General features: G+C 42.8%; 1 protein-coding gene across 1 annotated transcript in view; it reads right to left on the minus strand.

Moving 5' to 3' along the window:
* Positions 1-284: 284 nt before the first annotated feature.
* Positions 285-18398, minus strand: part of AGBL1 (AGBL carboxypeptidase 1) — a 414373-nt gene continuing 396259 nt past the window's right edge. The window contains exon 23 of the mRNA XM_053364617.1: positions 285-1882. Coding sequence (XP_053220592.1) covers positions 1756-1882 — 127 coding nt within the window. The 3' untranslated portion in view covers positions 285-1755. The remainder of the gene's footprint in view (positions 1883-18398) is intronic.

An 18398-nucleotide genomic window follows, 5' to 3' on the forward strand; every position in this document is an offset into this window, starting at 1 on the left:
ATTAGAAAGGCCAAGAACGGCACAGCCATTGCCTGTGGTACTCTTGTACTGTCACACAATCCCCCCTCTCTTTATTATTATTTTATTACATTTTAAACATTTTCATGACACAGAGGGGGGAATAAGTCAATCCCATTTACAACTAACCCCGGAGGAAAAGGAGGAACCGTCCTCCATGAATTCTAATGTACCAGTGAGCAGGCTGAGAGGCGCTAAGCAACTGATGTTTTCGGGTTGATGTTTCCTTATGCTCCTCAAATGGCATTTCCTAGGAATTTTGGGAAGTTGTCCGTCTGCTTTTTGTGCGCTCAGGCACCTCTTGAGAAATCATCACCAAATTTGGCATATTCTGGAGCCCCGGTGGAGTGGGGGAGTGCCAAATCAAATGAGTAATGATGAATAAACAAGTAATGATAAATACCGCAGCTTAATTCCAGCTTCCAGCTCTGCTGGCCCTTTGCCTGACCTCACAGCGCCTCTTACATATATTGTCAAAAAAGAGGATGAAATTGACAACTGAATTGCAAACACTCTTTTATACATATAGCTACAAATTTATAAATAACTGCTATAATTTAAATAGAGAGAAAAAATATATCTCATCCTAGTGGGGAAGATTGTGACTCCAGGTGGTCCATGTATCTGCCTGATCAGTCTCAATGTTGATGGCAATTTTAATGCTCTTCCTGATCTCCAGTCTTGATATTTAAACTGAACTTGGACGAGTCAGTCCTTCAAACAGTCAACATCTTCCAGTGGAGGGCTATCCCCTGAAACCTTTTTAAAGAGAGAACTGTTCTCTGTTTAGATGGACTTATGATCACCCTAGCCTGAGAAATAAATGCCAAAGCTAACTAAAACAGAAATGTATCTCACCATAGTGGGGGAGAGGATGAACAGGTGAACTGCCTGCTCAGTCTGCTTTCCGGATGCTCCTAAATGTTGATGGGCAACTTCGAGGCCCCTGTTGCTCTCCCTTCTCAGGGTTATTTATATTTAAGCCAAATGTGGACTAGGCAGCCCTTCAAGAAGAGGACTCCTTCCAAAAGGGGACTCTGCTCTGTAAAGGTAGGACATGTAGCTAGCTCCCTTATACTTAGCTCTGGTCCACCTTGATGGATTCCCAGTGGAATTAGAACTAGGTCTGATACTGTTGCCTTTGTGCACTGGGATAAGAAAAGGTCAGTTGAAAATCTTCACCCTTATGCTCAAGAAGAGTTCCTCCACCAACTCAGTCAATAAAACTATATATGTGTGTGAGAGAGAAGACAGAAAAACAAACTATTGAGCAGAAAACACTGCAAAAGAAAAGCGCCATCCATCATGCATCCTCCACTTTTGGCTAACTGGTGCTCACACATTGCTATAGAGATATATCAGTACATTACAAGGAATCTCCCCCTCTTTCTATGGAATCTAGATAACAGTTTCAATAGCAAAAAGAAGAAGAACAGAGAGGTCTATTTTGGAAGTGCAAACGGGGCGAGACATCTGGGATTGGAACTGTCACCATATAAGAAGCAGATGCAAGCTGTGAGCTGCCTGCTCATTGCTTGAGGATTGATGGCTTGGGCCTGCTCTCCAGTCCGCTGAAGACCCCAAGCATTGTTGACAGCAATGGGAGATGCTGGCTGCTTGGGCTGACTCAAGATGTAGAAAGTCCTCCATGTGACGTGTGTGTGTGTCAGTGTCATACATCTTTCCTCTATTGGCTTCTGATTCTTCTTTGACTCCTTCAGCCCTGGAGCGATACTCCTAGATCTCTTTGTCCAGCTCCGAAAAGTCTCCTTCCTGGTCAGAGCAGCTGTCTGTGTTATAATCCACTTCATCCCCAAAGGGAAGTTCATCGTCTGTCTCCAGGTTGCCGTTGCTGCTGCTGCTTCTGCCACAGAATTGCAGAGAGAGAGAGACATAAAGAGAATTGAATGCAGGCAGCAAGACACTTGATAAGGCATCACAGCACATGTTAGTATGTGGGAGGGGACTGATAGAATGGCCAGAAATTGACACATCTGTCAATTTTGAATTCTCATTTTTCTAATCAGTTCTCCACATTTCTGCATGATTCAATTCTATGATCTTGTTTTAGAAGAAATCTGGTACCTGCTTAGGCCAAGCATCAGTGTGTTACTGTGGCCTGAACTTCTGGAGAAAGCCCTAATACAGTAGTTCAAGCTTAACACCCTCTCTGTTTTGGATTCAGGTTTCCAATACATAATTGGGAAAGCTGAGATTGCTGTGTGTGTGTGTGTGTGTGTGTGTGTGTGTGTGTAGCTAGGGAGCCCTTGCTCAGCAGGAAAATGAAATAAAACCACATTCAAGCAATGCACACAGATACATAGGAATTGATTGCCCCGCTGCACATTTAACGCCTACTGTCCCATAACCCCCATCTAGTGAGGTCTATGGGAGCCTCAGCAGCAATTTGCAACTTTATGATGTGATAAATAGAAATCCTTTGTTTTGATTTTTAATTTGCATATTTATTGAGAGATGACTTGATCTTAATTAGTTCTGCTTTGTATGTATGTGTGTGCGCATATTTGTTTGTTTGCTTGTGTTCTTGAAAGGCTGCTTTGTATGAGTAGGAGCCCCGCGTTCCTGCTGACATAACCAAAAACAAGAGAAAAGACAGACCCATTGGGGCTGTTTTTTATTCCTAAGTCAAACATCCCCTCCTCCGTCTCTCTCACTCTTCTAGAAAAGGCTCTTTTATGTTAAATGCTGGCATAAACATTCAGTTCATGCTATGTATGCTAAGCTCTCAAGCTTCGGTGCTCTTCTGCATTTGAACATCAGAATATCTTGCTCAGCATTGTCTACATGGACCGGTAGTGGCTCTCCATAGTTTTCCTTCCTGCACTACTTAGAGACTCCAGGGATTGAACCTGAGACAGTGTGCAAGGCCGATGCTCTACCATTGAGCTACAGATAGCACTCCCTCTTCTTCTTCTGAGGAAGAACTACTTCAGGATGAGCTGCAGCCCCCAGAAACTCAGGAACAGCCCAGAACAACAGCCAAATTAAATTAATTGTGAACAATGTAATTTCAGAAGAATTTAAGATTGAGAAAGGAACACGACAGGGCTGCCCAATTTCCCCATTGCTTTTTATATCGGTACTGGAGGTTTTGCTCAATATGATTAGAAGGGATCAATTGGTAAAGGGTATACAAGTCGGAGCCAAACAGTATAAATTGAAAGCATTCGCTGATAACTTGGTTTTAACATTACAGGAGCCAGAATCCAGCACCAAAAGAGTGTTACAATTAATTCAAGAATTTGGTCAGGTTGCGGGTTTTAAGTTGAATAAGCTGAAAACGAAGGTGCTAGAGAAAAATCTAACAGTGACTGAAAAAGAGAGGTTCCAGAAGGAGACAGGTTTAATATTGGTTAAGAAAGTGAAGTACCTGGGGGTTAATATAACTGCCAAGAATGTGAATTTATTCAAAGATAATTATGAAAAATGTTGGATGGAAGTGAAAAGGGATTTAGAAATATGGTCAAATCTGAAGTTATCAATGCTAGGCCGAATTGCTGTGATAAAGATGAATGTATTGCCAAGGATGTTGTACTTGTTTCAAACATTGCAAATTTTGGACAAGATGGACTGTTTCAAGAAGTGGCAGAGAGACATTTCTAGATTTGTCTGGCAGGGCAAGAAACCACGAATAAAATTTAAGATTTTAACTGATGCTAAAGAAAGAGGTGGATTTGCCCTGCCAGACCTGAAGCTTTACTATGAATCAGCCACTTTTTGCTGGCTGAGAGAATGGCTGCTTCTTGAGAACACGGACATTTTAGATTTGGAAGGTTTTAATAATGTTTTTGGGTGGCATGCATACTTGTGGTATGATAAGGTCAAAGCGCATAAATCGTTTAAAAACCATATTGTCAGGAAAGCATTATTTAATGTGTGGATAAGATATAAAGATTTGCTTGAAATCAAAACCCCAAGGTGGTTGTCACCAATGGAAGCTAAGGCTCTGAAAAAACTCAATATGGAGGCAAATTGGCCGAAGTATTGGGAAATTTTGGAACAAGAAGGAGATAGATTAAAACTGCAGAGCTTTGATAAATTAAAAAACAAAGTACGAGACTGACTTCACTATTATCAAATAAGGGAGATATATAATTTGGACAAAAAAATTGGTTTCCAGGTGGAAAAATCAAAATTGGAAACAGAATTGTTAGAACCTAAAACTAAGAACCTGTCAAGAATGTATAACTTGCTGTTGAAATGGAATACACAGGATGAAACGGTTAAATCTGTTATGATTAAATGGGCACAGGATGTTGGACACAACATTATGTTTGCTGACTGGGAACAGTTATGGACCACAGGTATGAAGTTTACGGCATGTAATGCCTTAAGAGAGAATATTATGAAAATGATTTACAAGTGGTACATGACTCCAGTCAAGCTTGCAAAAATTTACCACCTGCCCGATAATAAATGTTGGAAATGTAAAGAATGTGAAGGTACCTTTTTTCACCTTTGGTGGACATGCCCAAAGATTAAGACCTTCTGGGAGATGATTTATAATGAAATGAAAAAGGTATTTAAATATACCTTCCAGAAGAAACCAGAGGCCTTTCTCTTGGGCATGGTCGGCCAGTTGGTGTTAAAGGAGGATAGAACTTTCTTTATGTATGCTACGACAGCAGCAAGAATACTTATCGCAAAGTACTGGAAAACACAAGATCTACCCACCCGGGAAGAATGGCAGATGAAGGTGATGGACTACATGGAACTGGCTGAGATGACTGGCAGAATCTGAGACCAAGGAGAAGAGTCGGTGGAAGAAGAGTGGAAGAAATTTAAAGTCTATCTACAGAAATATTGTAAAATTAAGGAATGTTAGAAAAATGTTGGAATTAAGTTATGTGGTTTTAGCAGAAAAGATATAAAGGATTAAGTAAAGAGGAACTGATAACAGGTGAAAATGTAAAGTTACAATATATTAAGATAAAATATTAAGATAAAAGCAAAAAGGGTAAGGATTTGCTGAAACAACTACTGAACTAGAATACAAAAAAGGGAGGCGAGAGGAGGTCTGGGAAGTAAGTAAATGAAAAATAAGAGATGGAAAGACTGATTTGTTTTTAACTGTTTTTATTTTTCTGTATTTTGTATTTTTTGTTCTTTTTCTTATTTTTTCTTTTCTTTTTTCTATTTTTGTAATTTCTTTGAAACTTTAATAAATATTATTCAAAACAAAACAAAACAAAACAGAACAACAGCCATGGAGGAGTCTTGATGAGGTTTCCCTCAGCCAAATCAATGTTACAATTTCCTCACAATCTGCATTGTTTCCTGGTGATATATTATATTGCTGGCAGCTTTCTACAAGTAAGTTGTAATGTTTGTGAACATTCTTTTTTATTCTTTCTTTTTTATTTCAGACAAAACAGTAAAATAAGCAAACCAATATAAAACAAGCCAAACATTTCAAAGATCACACCGAGAGAAAGAAATACATAAATGAACCTTGTGTGTCCTCATTACACACTTTGGAAAGAATATATCTATAAATGCCAAACATACAGCAGACTTACAAAGTTAACAACAGTGTCCTTTAAATCTTCACAATAGTCAGTGACATGATGTCTAATTAAAGAAAATGTGGAATATTGAGAAAAAGTTCAGGATAGCATACATCCCCCAAAAGGGGGGTATTCTCAGTTCTTCTGGTGAGAAATTAATGAAAGGAAGGAAAGGTGACTGGTTATCATAAAATTTATCTTGTTGAATATCACCTCTGGCTACTCTGCAATGTTGTGTTAGTTTGTCTACAAGTGCCATCTTGCAAACCCTATTGTAGTAAAGGTAAAGGACCCCTGGATGGTTAAGTCCAATGAAAGGTGACTATGGTGTGCAGCGATCGTCTTGCTTTTCAGGCTAAGGGAACCGGTGTTTGTCCACAGACAGCTTTCCGGGTCATGTGACCAGCATGACTAAACCACTTCTGACATGACGGGACACCATGACACGTACCAGAGCACATGGAAATGCCGTTTACCTTCATGCCACAGCAGTACCTACTTGCACTGCTAGGCTGGCAGAAGCTGGGACAGAGCAACAGGAGCTCACCCCGTCACATGGATTTGAACCGCTGACCTTCCAATCAGCGAGCCCAAAAGGCTCCGTAGTTTAGACTACAGCGCTACCCGCATCCCAAAAACCCTACTGTACCAGCTCTGTGTAGCAACAAATGTTCTCTTCTCCATAAGAATGCAATCTCCAACCAGACAGGAAATGGATTATTAATGGCTTAAAAATATGTATCTTTACTTACTCCTCAGAATAATGATAGCAAGACCAAACTGTGGCATTTAACCACTGTAATATTCAGAATTTTAATAACTCAGTGTAAAACATCATCCCAAAATTTGGTTATGGCTTGAAACTCCCATCAAAAGTGAATATAAGGTCCATTAGTAGAACACCTCCACCAACCAAGAGAAGAAACCAATCAACAAATATGACATAAATGCACAGATTAATTTAAGTGATTGCTTCTTAACAAGTGTAGAGATCAATTTAAAAGAGGGTGGCCACCATACAGCGTTTCAGTCCCTTTCAGATATTTCCCCGGTATCTGCACAAGTCCCCCTTATCAATGAATAAGTTTATGAACATCCCATGACATCATAGCACCTCATCCAATGATTGCTCCTCTCTGCAAAGCATTCATCATCATCAGCCCATGTGTATAGATTCCTGGTTCAGAGCTGTGGCAAACAACCTATAAATAAACACCGTTTATTACAGTGAAACAATTAATAGTTGTCTCCAAGATTCTGTTTGTGATGACTATTTCCCTGATAAGCTTCCTTTTTCTGAGTTCACATTTCCTTCTCTTTCTCCATAAAAGTCTAAAGGAAAGGTATAACTTGTTAGGACTTGTACTAATTAGTTTTTCAGGAGTTCCCAAGGTAATTGCAGCTTGCAAGGTTTGTAATTGATTTCGCCAGATTAAAAAAAAAATAGATGCCTGATCAAGGCCTGTAGAAATTTATCATGTCAAAGCAAGGGGAAAAACAGCTTGTCAGGCTAAATGGAAGGCTCATAAGACTAGAGAACCTAAGGGGCTGACTTCTGGCCCACAATGTATCAATTTCTTTAAAGTATGTTTGACCCACCTCACCTTTTGACTATAAGATCCTTTCATCAGTGGAGGCTGGTGCTCATTGGGACTGGTAGGGCAGAAAGCAGGGAGGCCAACAGCAGATGGCGCTACAGCCAATGACTGGTAGGGCCAGAACTGATGATACACAGAGCCAACTAATTCTGGTTTTGCTCCCATTCTCTTCCCAGCTAAGTTCTGCAAAGGGAACATAAAGACTAAGGAGGAGAAGGCTGAGAACTAGTGGCACCCGCCCCCAAGACCAGTTATAAGTAAAGAGTTGGGGGTTGGCTCAGGGCACACTGAGCTTGTTGGGACAATGCCCCATTCACACAAATTGACCCACCTCCACTGCCTATCACTGCCTCAATAAATAAATAAGAAAAAAATTAGAAATATATAAGTGAATGATATATTGTACGTGCAGTAAATTTGTTAAAAGCTTTGAAAAATCTAATAAAAATTAAGATTAAAAAAATAAAACCAGCAGGCTTTGGGGAACTGACTGATTTTAATGAAAGAGCTGGTGGTGTGTTGTTTTTATTGTAGTTATTTGCATGGCTTTAATAGATTTTATATATGCATACAGGTAACTTGCAACTTGGCCACATTTAACTTGTGTGCATTCAGCTTTATGTGATTGGCAAATTTCCCAAATATTTTATTTAAAGGGAGGAGAAAGAGAGCAGGTGTCTAGGAAAAAGGACTTTGGCAATCCCACCTGCCATTGAACCCAATGTGTTTTGGCTACAGGCGATTTGGATTTACATGCAGTCCCTGGAACGTAACCCCACTGTAAGTTGAGAGTTGCCTGTATAGTTGAAATTCTGTCAATGCTTTTTTGTAAAAAAATAATAATGATGATTTTTTTTCCCTATCTTCCCTAGCAGTTCTTGTTTTTATCTGTAAGCCACCTTGAATCCCAACAGTGAAAATAGCAGGGAATGAATGAATGAACCTGTAGATTGCAAATCTAATTTAAAAACAATGTTAGCATGAAATGATAAACCCATAAAAAAGAACACAGTTGAACACAGCAAATAGTAAATAATAATATTAATGCCAATACTACTATTAGTAATAATAAATAGGAGGAGAAGCAACAGCCACATAACACAAAGCAAGTTGACCAGATGCAATAGTCTGGGATCATGTTATTTGCAGCTGTATGATGCCACTTTAAACAGTCATGGCTTCTCTCAAAGTATTCTGGGAAGTGTAGTGCTGAGACTTGTTAGCAGAATCCTATTCCGCCTCACAGAACTACAATTCACAGAGTGAGAGGCACCAACTCCTGGGGGCCCAACCCTTTTCGGCTCCCCAAATGTTCAAAATAATTAGGCCCAAGCACTAAGCCAAGCGCAGTGTGGTTTCAATGGCCAGCTCCTTCTCCTTCTCCTCCTCCTCCTCCTCCTCTTGAACCCATCCATTCCTTAGAATCAGCATCAGAGGCATTGCTCATTGGCCCACCTTTAAAATCAGTTAGAAGGCCATTTCCCCTCCCTTAGTGGAGACACTCCATGGCAGAACCATGGAACAGAACAGCTGGATCGAGATGTTATGGGGTTCAGTGACAGAAGAGATCACTTTGTGTAGACTAAAGAAGGAAAGGGCAGAGCAATCTTTGGGGTGGAGAAATAGGAGGGGGCAGCTGAGAGATTAAGGTGCATCTGTTCAGTGGGGGTACAGAGTAGATTTGTTATCCCAATGTGTGTGTGTGTGTTAGTTAAAAAATAATGCAGAGCTAAAAATTGCAACCAAAAAAGGTTGCTTTCCCCCTGGTAACCATAGCAATGCCACCCTCCTGCATTAATAAAAATGAAAAAGTGGCCCTTGGAGTAATTTAAGTTGTGAACCCCTTTGTAGCAGAGCTACAATCTGGGAGAAGCACATCACTGCATCAGTAAACTAAATAATACTTTCCCTCTAGATACTTTCATGCATTTGAGCTGAAATTTAATTGAAGCATTTTTTTTTTCTAAGGGGAAGAACGAGCAGAAATAAAAAATAAAAAAACAAAGAAGCTTTGGGGATCAGTACAGAGACTTGCCTCCCCCTGTTTTGTGACTGCCTTGCATCTGTTCAAGTCAGTTTGTTTTATTAATGCTCGCTTGGCCTAAAGCGATCGGAGGGATGTTAAAAGATGCAGTGTTAGCACAGTACTGACACAGGGATTCCACCCCCCCTCCCCTGTAAGAAAGAAAATTAACGATTGCACATAACATTGAACCCGGCCTTTCTCCAGCTCTCCAATCTTCCACATTTTTTGGGTTAACCCCCCCCCCAACAAACCTAGCACAGCGGAAGGAGAATAAAGCACATAGATGTATCGCTGCATTATATTAGGATGCCTGCAAGAGGGTTCAGAGAGCCAATATTGAAGAAGAGCAAATGATCTGCAGAGGCCTTCAAGTTCAGGTCTAAGAAAGGTATAAGATTGCCACTTTTCCCCCCTAGCCCCTTCTCTTCTGAATTTTTCGGTAGCAAGCATTAGGAAATAAGAATTCTGATCTCCTTGCCAAGACAGCTATACCTCTCACAGAACTACAATTCTCAGAGTGCTTTAACAATCAATCTGTCTTCACATGTTCAAACAGTATGTATCATTTGGATGCCTGAGAAAGGCAGAGTCAGCTCCCAAGAAACTCAGTCGGCCAGTGAGCATGATCCAGACCCCGCCCTCTCCATACATTCATTCATGTGTATCGGGGAGTATTGTGGGTGTTTTGGGGGGGGTTGTTACCATGTTATGTATTATTGTGTTTTTATATTGTAAATCATCCTGTGATCCTTAGATGAAGGATGGTATAGCAGCAGCAGCAGCAGTAGTAGTAGTAGTAGTAGTATCTTTCCCTGAACTTGGTGTGTTGTGTGAAATATGGCTAAAATCTGAACTCATAGAAACAACAGCTCTTGAGTACTGTGGAAGCTGAACTATTAGAGTAAACATATGCAGTCTTCAGAGACGAAACAATTTAACATATGTATGAATAGTTCGAATTCAACATGGACATGCTCCTTAGATCTGCAACTTGACAATGGAAGTTTACAGAGAAAATTGATTTAATTGCTTTGCAAATCTATAACTCTCTGTAGGTTATTCATGTATTCATCTTCCATTATGTTTGAGTTTGAGATTATGTAAATGTGTTTACATAAACCATGGTTGGCAGGTTCATCTGTGTCCCCTGATGCACAGCTTCAGCTATGTGCGGGGAAGGGTTTGGGGCTTGGATCTGGGTCCAACTCCTTGAAGGTTTGAAGAAACAATATTAGTTTGGCAGGGGTGAGGGGTTTGTGTGTGTGTGTGTGTGTGTGTGTGTGTGTGTGTTATTGACAGCTTAAAAGCCAGAAATTTAAATGGGAGCGGCAACGATTTGCTGCTTGTAACTGTGATATTTTGAGCTAACGTCTTGTTAATGAACCTGTGTTTGAAAGCTTTGATCACACACCTTATGTCATTTTTTTGTTTCTACCATAATGGGAAGGGGGAATAATGTTTCGTTCCCACAGAAATGTGCTGGGTAATTAGTTGCCATTTACTTCATCATATGCTGCTCAGACCTGGCTCTGATCTGCTGTTAGTGTCATGAGTCCCGTGGAGATCCCTTGGAGTGGGGATCCTAGCAGATGGAGGAAGAGATTGTGGAGTTCAAGCTAGACGGCACAGAGGAGGGCCTGAGCAGGATGGGGATGACAAGACGTGGGGATCCAGGGCACAGTCCTTCAATGGCTGCGCTCGTTTCTCTCTGGTCGGGGACAGAGGGTGGCGCTTGGGGGGGAATTGTCATCGCGCCACTCCTTGGTGTGTGGAGTGCCTCAGGGTGCGATTCTCTCCCCGATGCTTTTTAACATCTTTATGCGCCCCCTCGCCCAGCTTGTCCAGAGTTTTGGGCTGGGTTGCCATCAGTATGCTGATGACACCCAACTCTATCTGTTGATGGATGGCCATCCTGACTCGGCCCCAGACACACTGACCAGATGTCTGGAAGCTGTGGCTGGATGGTTACGTGGGAGCCGGTTGAAGTTAAATCCTTCGAAGACAGAGGTCCTCTGGCTGGGACGGGACGATATGGGATTGAGGGGGCAACTCCCATCTCTTGCGGGGGTGCAATTAGTGCCAGCACCGTCCGTTAAGAGTTTGGGTGTAATCTTCGATACCTCCCTCTCTATGGAGGCACAGATTACAGCTATAACAAAGGCGGCATTTTTTCATCTCCGCCAAGCTAAGCAGTTGGCTCCTTATCTCTCTCGCCCTGACCTAGCCACTGTGATCCACGCAACGGTCACCTCCAGACTGGATTATTGTAACTCGCTCTACGTGGGGCTGCCCTTGAGACTGACCCAGAAACTCCAGCGGGTGCAGAATGCTGCGGCGAGACTCCTTATGGGGTCTTCGCTGCGAGACCACATTTATCCGGTACTATACCAGCTGCACTGGCTCCCGGTGGAGTACAGGATCAGGTTTAAGGTGCTGGTTTTAACCTTTAAAGCCCTATACGGCCTAGGACCCTCGTACCTACGGGACCGCCTCTCCTGGTATGCCCCACAGAGAAACCTACGGTCTGCAAATAAAAACATCCTGAAGGTCCCAGGCCTCAGAGAGGTTAGGCTGGCCTCAACTAGAGCCAGGGCCTTCTCGGCTGCGGCTCCAATCTGGTGGAACGCTCTGTCACAAGAGACTAGGGCCCTGCGGGACCTGACATCTTTCCGCAGGGCCTGCAAGACAGTTGTTCCACCAGGCCTTTGGTCAGGGCGCAGCCTGACTCCCTCCTCTGGCAACCTGCACAGAATTTTGCTTAATGGTTGCCGTCAACTTGATTTTACTTAATTTTTATAATGAAATATTTTTAGAATGTTGGATTATTTGATTGTTTGATTATTTGATTGTTGTTAGCCGCCCTGAGCCCGGCTTCGGCTGGGGAGGGTGGGATATAAATAAATTTTATTATTATTATTATTATTATTATTATTATTATTATTATTATTATTACCTCAAAAAATGTCTGAGTTAGAAGACGTGGCGAGTGATCAGACTCAGGAGCTGGATCCTGGGGAAGGTTCAAGCAGGTTGTCAGAGAGGTATCCTGCCCCTATGATACCTGTAGCCAGGTACCTCTAAAGGGTCACGGTTGCCAGCCCCTCCTGTTACTCCTCTTACTCAGCAGCCTCCTCCAGGAGAGGTCCAAGAGAGTGAGCTGGATACAGAGCTTTGTGTCCACCAAGGACACACAGATGCCAGTGTTGCCATGTACAAACCTCACAAGCCCAGCCCACTTGCAGAAGCACCCATTTGCTAGCCTGCAGTAGAGGTGGCTGCTGTTTGCCATGCTAATGCTTCTGCCTGCACCCCTCCCCTTAAAAGGAAGAGGCAGAGGGTGTGAAGCTTGTTGGGTCAACGTCTCAACTCAGATCACTATTTTAAATCAAACTGTAGGTTAAACATATGACAATGGGCTGTAGCCAACTAAGTCAATGTAAAGGTAAAGGTAAAGGGACCCCTAACCATTAGGTCCAGTCATGGCCGACTCTGGGGTTGTGGCGGTCATCTCGCTTTACTGGCCAAGGGAGCTGGCGTACAGCTTCCGGCTCATGTGGCCAGCATGACTAAGCCGCTTCTGGTGAACCAGAGCAGCGCACGGAAACGCTGTTTACCTTCCTGCCAGAGCAGTACCTATTTATCTACTTGCACTTTGACGTGCTTTCGAACTGCTAGGTTGGCAGGAGCAGGGACCGAGCAACAGGAGCTCACCATGTCGCGGGGATTCGAACCGCCAACCTTCTGATCAGCAAGTCCTAGGATCTGTGGTTTAACCCACAGATCTATTTAAATCATTGGCCTTAAGTTAATACTTTGATTGTGGTGGGTCTACTCTGAGTATGGCATAAGTTGGCTTCCACACAATACCTCATGAAGGGAATATTAAAACTGGCCATTATTTAGGAGGAAAGCCAGACATAACCGTGAAGCTTGCAGTTCCAAGATTCATATTATGGGCAATGGAAACTCATAATGATCCCCTCAAGTCTGAGGGCAGCGTTATATCTCCCTGATTCCTTTAATCCAAGCCAAAGAATAGCTTCCCTCTTCCTTCCTCTCAACCCAATCAGCAAACATCTCTTCCTTCCTCAGCTCTCTCTTCATAAGTGCTCTTCTCTTTCTTTCCATGGCTACTGTTGCCTGACTAGGCTCCAGCATAGGAGGAAGAAAGGCCTTCCTTCCAAGGTAAGTGGCCTGATGGGTTTGGGGAATCACAGGTGTGAAGGAAAGGGATTGGGTGGACTCATGGGACAGTGGAAGGATCAGAGTCCATTATACTTCTGACTGGGTGTACAATAAATTCCCATCCTTTGAGGAACTGGTTTGTATTATTTTAAGCCAGGGGTTGCCAACATGTGACTGCCAATGTCTTTGCCAGTACTTCTTATGGTGCCTATGAAAGGTCTCATTAAACATCCCCTCAGAAATGCAAAATAGACTGTTGGCTGTCCCTGCTCAGTTCCTGTTTGTATAGGTGCTCAGCTTCCCCTACATTGCTCCCTTAAACATGCCCCCTTGGATGCCAGAATTGGACGCCCATCCTCCTATCCATTCCGAGCAGAAGAGATGGTGTGACTACTGGGGACAAGGAGGATGCCCACATCATTTTGTGGTCCTTCCTCTTTTGGATGTGGCAGCCATTTTGTTATGCCACACAGAGCTTTCTCATCATTCCAAGGGTGTCCTCTGCCCCTTAAAGCTCAGCTTTTAATTAGGTGAGCTGGGGAGGCGGGTGGGAGTAAGTTGTGCTTCACTAGAATCTTACAACATCTGATTTACAAAACAGAACTTCATTGGTTAAAAACTGGAGAGCTCAGCCAGAAAAAGACCCTACAAATCCAGTTGGCAATTATTAAAAGGGGGGGAGCACACCCATGTGTGTTTTCTCAAATTAATTTCCACCAGCTTTGCTCATAGGCCATGCTTTTCTTTGCTTCTGTTGTCTGCCTCACAAGGGATCTGTGAGTTCTGATTAGTGCATAAGACAAATGTGGAAAAGTTGTGTGTGTGTGCTTTTGTGTTACCAAAGGGACTTTTTTTCCATTTGCTGCTTCCATGTGTGCTTTAGTGAATGGGTTTAAAATAGGATTGGACAAATACATGGAGGAGAATAAGGCTTTTAAGTGGCTACTAGCCACAATGGCTATCCTCTGACTCCACAGTTGGAGATAGCGATGCTTCTGAAGACCAGTTTCTGGAAATCACAGGAGGGGATCATGTTCTTATGCTCTAGTCCTGCTGGTAGGTTTCCCAGAGGCATCTGGTTGACCATTGTGAGAGCAGGATGCTGAACTGCAGGATGCTGAACAGCAACCTATTTTCATGTTCTTACTGTAGAAGTAGGGAACCATATGCTTATAGGACAAGTGCGGCCAATGGACTTTTCTATATGGTCCTCAGTCCTCTTCCCAGACCACATCCTTCATTGGCTCTACTTCACACCCTCCTTGAGTATTTCATACCCTCCAACATTTCTCTGATGAAAATAGGGACGTCCTATTCCATAATAGCTCACTGGAAGGACAGATCCTGAAGCTGAGGCTCCAATACTTTGGCCACCTCATGAGAAGAGAAGACTCCCTGGAAAAGACCCTGATGTTGGGAAAGATGGAGGGCACAAGGAGAAGGGGACGACAGAGGACGAGATGGTTGGATAGTGTTTGCAACGCTACCAGCATGAGTTTGGCCAAACTGCAGGAGGCAGTGGAAGACAGAAATGCCTGGCGTTCTCTGGTCCATGGGGTCATGAAGAGTCGGACATGACTAAACGACTAAACAACAACAACATTCCATAATACTTTTATTATCTATACCCTACCCATCTGACTGGGTTGCTCCAAGTACTCTGGGTGGCTTCCAACATATTTAAAACCATAAAAAACTATACAGAGCTGCCTTCAGATGTCTTCAAAAGGTTATATAGTTAGCTATCGCCTTGGCTTGGGGGTCACATAACTCCATACCCTCCGATGAAAATAGGGACGTCCTACCATACCCACCAACATTTATCCAATGAAAATAGAGGCATCCCAAGGAAAAATGTGATATTCTGGGATCATATCAGAAACTGAGACAGCTTCTGTAAATCTGGGACTGTCCCTGGAAAATAGGGACACTTGGAGGGTCTTGTATATCTGCCTAGCTGGGATGCTTGTTGTTTGTGTGGACAGAGGTGTGTGTGTGTGTGTGTGTGTGTGTGTGTGTGTGTGTGTAGAAACTAGGCTGCTGTAGAAAAGTAACTATTTACATCTATTCAGTGCTATTTTTCTAGAAAAGGAGGTACCAGAACTCACCATGAATACCTCCCTTGTTCTCTTATAATGACAATGGCGGCCACCTGAGAGGTGCCAGAACTGAGTTCCATTGAGTTCCAGCTGAAAAAGCCCTTCATCTATTGTTCTGCAGTCTTTTGCCTATGGCCCCACCCACCACTCATATGCGGGCCTAAAAAGGTGGCCCAGAAAGGAAGGCGGCCTTCAAGCTAAAAAAAACAGTCACATCCCTGTCGTAGTATAATTCAGACACATGCAATAGCTGGCCTAATGTAGCTCACCTTCCATATATTGTAGCTGTCCAGATGTTAGACATCTCCCCTATTTTTGGAGCCATAAGCAGGCAGTAAGAGCTGAGTTTGTTAATCCCCAGGTGGGTCATAAGAATAATATTTAGCATTAATACAGTGCTTTCGAGTACTCAAATCAAGATTACTTATCTCAGTAATCTCAGCCTTCTGCATAGCATTACACAGGAGACATCTTGTCTCTTGTCCCTATACATGAACGTTTTTCACTTGAAAGCCGGTCCCATTAATGTCACTAGAATTGACTTCCTGAATGGCAGTGCTTAGAATTGGCAATATCAGCAACGTTCCTTAATTATCTGGTTCAGAATATGAATTTGTCCAGCTCTTCATGCTCTGCTGCATTAGGAATTAAGCTTCATTGCCTCCCAAATGTACCTCTCTGGCTAGGAAAGTAAAATAAAATTAAGAAGAGAAGAAGGACCCTGCTGGGTCAGGCCAAATGTTCATCTAGTCCAGCAGTCTATTCTTGCAGGGCCAACCAGATGCCTATGGCAGGGGTGGGAAACTTCTAGCCCACAGGCCAGTCATGGCCTGTCAGAGATCTTAATTAGGCTCCCAAGGCCATTTCCCCCATACCACACCCACCCCACACCTGGCATCATATATGATGACAGGGCTGGAGTAGGTACTGACATGACGTTAGAGAATAATTCAGATGTTGAAGTGAGCTCCTGATTGTTTTTTTGATTGAGCAACAGTGATCAACAGGGGTTGAAGCAATATGTGACCCAGAGTACAATTATCCTTCAAAATCTGCACTTCTCCAAATGTTGCAATTTAGTTCTCCAACCAATGCATGCAAAAATGTATATATTAGGAGTGCAACATTAGTGAAAATAATGTACAAAACTAAAGTTCATTTCCTGAGGGGAAATTGTTTGCAGAAAATATGTACTTTGGTGAAAACTGCATGCAAAAATGTGTACCTTAGGAGAAAAACACACTAATTTTCTCACCAGGATTAAAATTTGTGAAGCGCTAAGAAATGTAGAGAACTATATTTAAGGGCTGTATCCAACAGTTTCTGTCCACTAGTGAAAGGGTTCTTTCACTAGTGAGCTTTAATTTACAAAAGAGAGGGATGCACTGCAACAGCTGTGCTAGTGGGAAATGCAACCAAGTTACCAGCAACTTGCTTATTCATTCTTTTGCGCAACAGTGTTCTGCTGCCACGAAAGCCTTTCACTCGTGGAGCAAGGCTAAGTGACTTTAACTGTGAGCTACATTGGATACAACACAAAGTTGGCGGGAGGGATGGAGAAAAAGAGAAACCAAAATTGACAGAGTCATCCATCCCTTATCTAGATCTGGGCTTCATAGATTGGAGGAATAGAGAAGGTCCAAAGTTCTTCAGTCAGGTAGCAGCATTTTTTCTTTCTTTCCCTGTCTGGTCACTCCACAGATTCACTGTGTCAGATTTAATGGTGCTCAGCTACAGTTGGTTCAGTTATCAAGGAGCAGAAAACATCTCAGGCAAGATGGGTTATCAGCTTATCTCGCAAAGCAGCCTATCAAGCAACACTGGCAGGGTGATTTGAGAAATCTATATTTTAGATGTTACCTTAAGCCTGAAACTTTGTTTGAAAACTTCATACATCTCTCCAAGCAGGAGGTAGCAAAACCCACTAAGATCAGATATCTGTCCAGATGAAAAAGTAATACACTGGAAGTATATGAACTGCTGCTTTCAGATGGCAGGGGGGTTGGGGTGGGATGGAGATGACACCGGGAGAATGAATGCTGTAACCACCCTGCCTTCTCCAATACTGCCAGGTAACTTTTCTTAGGCCTTCAGCATTCAATTACCTTCTCGCCAGCAGAATCTCACTTTTGGATTCACAGAACAATTTGTGTGGGGCTCAAACTGACAGCTAGAAAGATTGCAGGCAGATATTCAGTCTGCACATGACCACCCATCTCTAGGCATAAGATAAAACTGCAGGGAGACAGGACACATTAGCTAAAGAAACTTCCCTTGCCCAGATAGGCCAGAGCAGGTCATGTGATAGCTTTTCATCCCTCAAAGGTTTTTGGGTCCGAGCATCTAGGATGGGGTGGGGAGAACCTCAAGCTTGGGGCCATTTGTGGTCCACCAATCTTCTCTATTATTTAGCCCTCAGGGCTCTCCTCAGGTCATGACACATCCTGCACCAGCCTTATCACATGCCCTCCTCAAGTGCTTCTGCCTGGACAGAATGTGTCCTTGAACCATTGTGATGCTTCTTCCTTGCCTGGCTAGAGGATGGAAAGATCTGCACATGTGTAGAAAACTCTGGTTTACATGTGGCTGGAATGTAGACTACTGTACAAAGGTAAAGGTCATAACTATTGCTCCACCTACTTTTGCCTTATACTGAGACAGACCATTGGTTTGAATTCAAGTTGCTGGAATCACAGGTGGGCAGAGTGCTCCTGTGCTCATGTCCTGCTTTTGGGCTTCCCATAGGCACCTGGTTGTCTGTTGTGAGAAGAGGATGCTGGAATAGGTGGGTCATTAACCCAATCAATCAGGCTTTTTTATTTTCTTGTATCCATCTAGGTTAATGTTGCCTATACTCACTGTCAGTGGCTCTCCAAAGTTTCTAGCAAGGGACATTGTGAGCTCTACCGGGATATCCTGAGGATTGAACCTGGGACCTTCTACT

The sequence above is a fragment of the Podarcis raffonei genome, chromosome 14 (assembly GCF_027172205.1).
Source record: "Podarcis raffonei isolate rPodRaf1 chromosome 14, rPodRaf1.pri, whole genome shotgun sequence".
Lineage (NCBI taxonomy): Eukaryota > Metazoa > Chordata > Lepidosauria > Squamata > Lacertidae > Podarcis > Podarcis raffonei.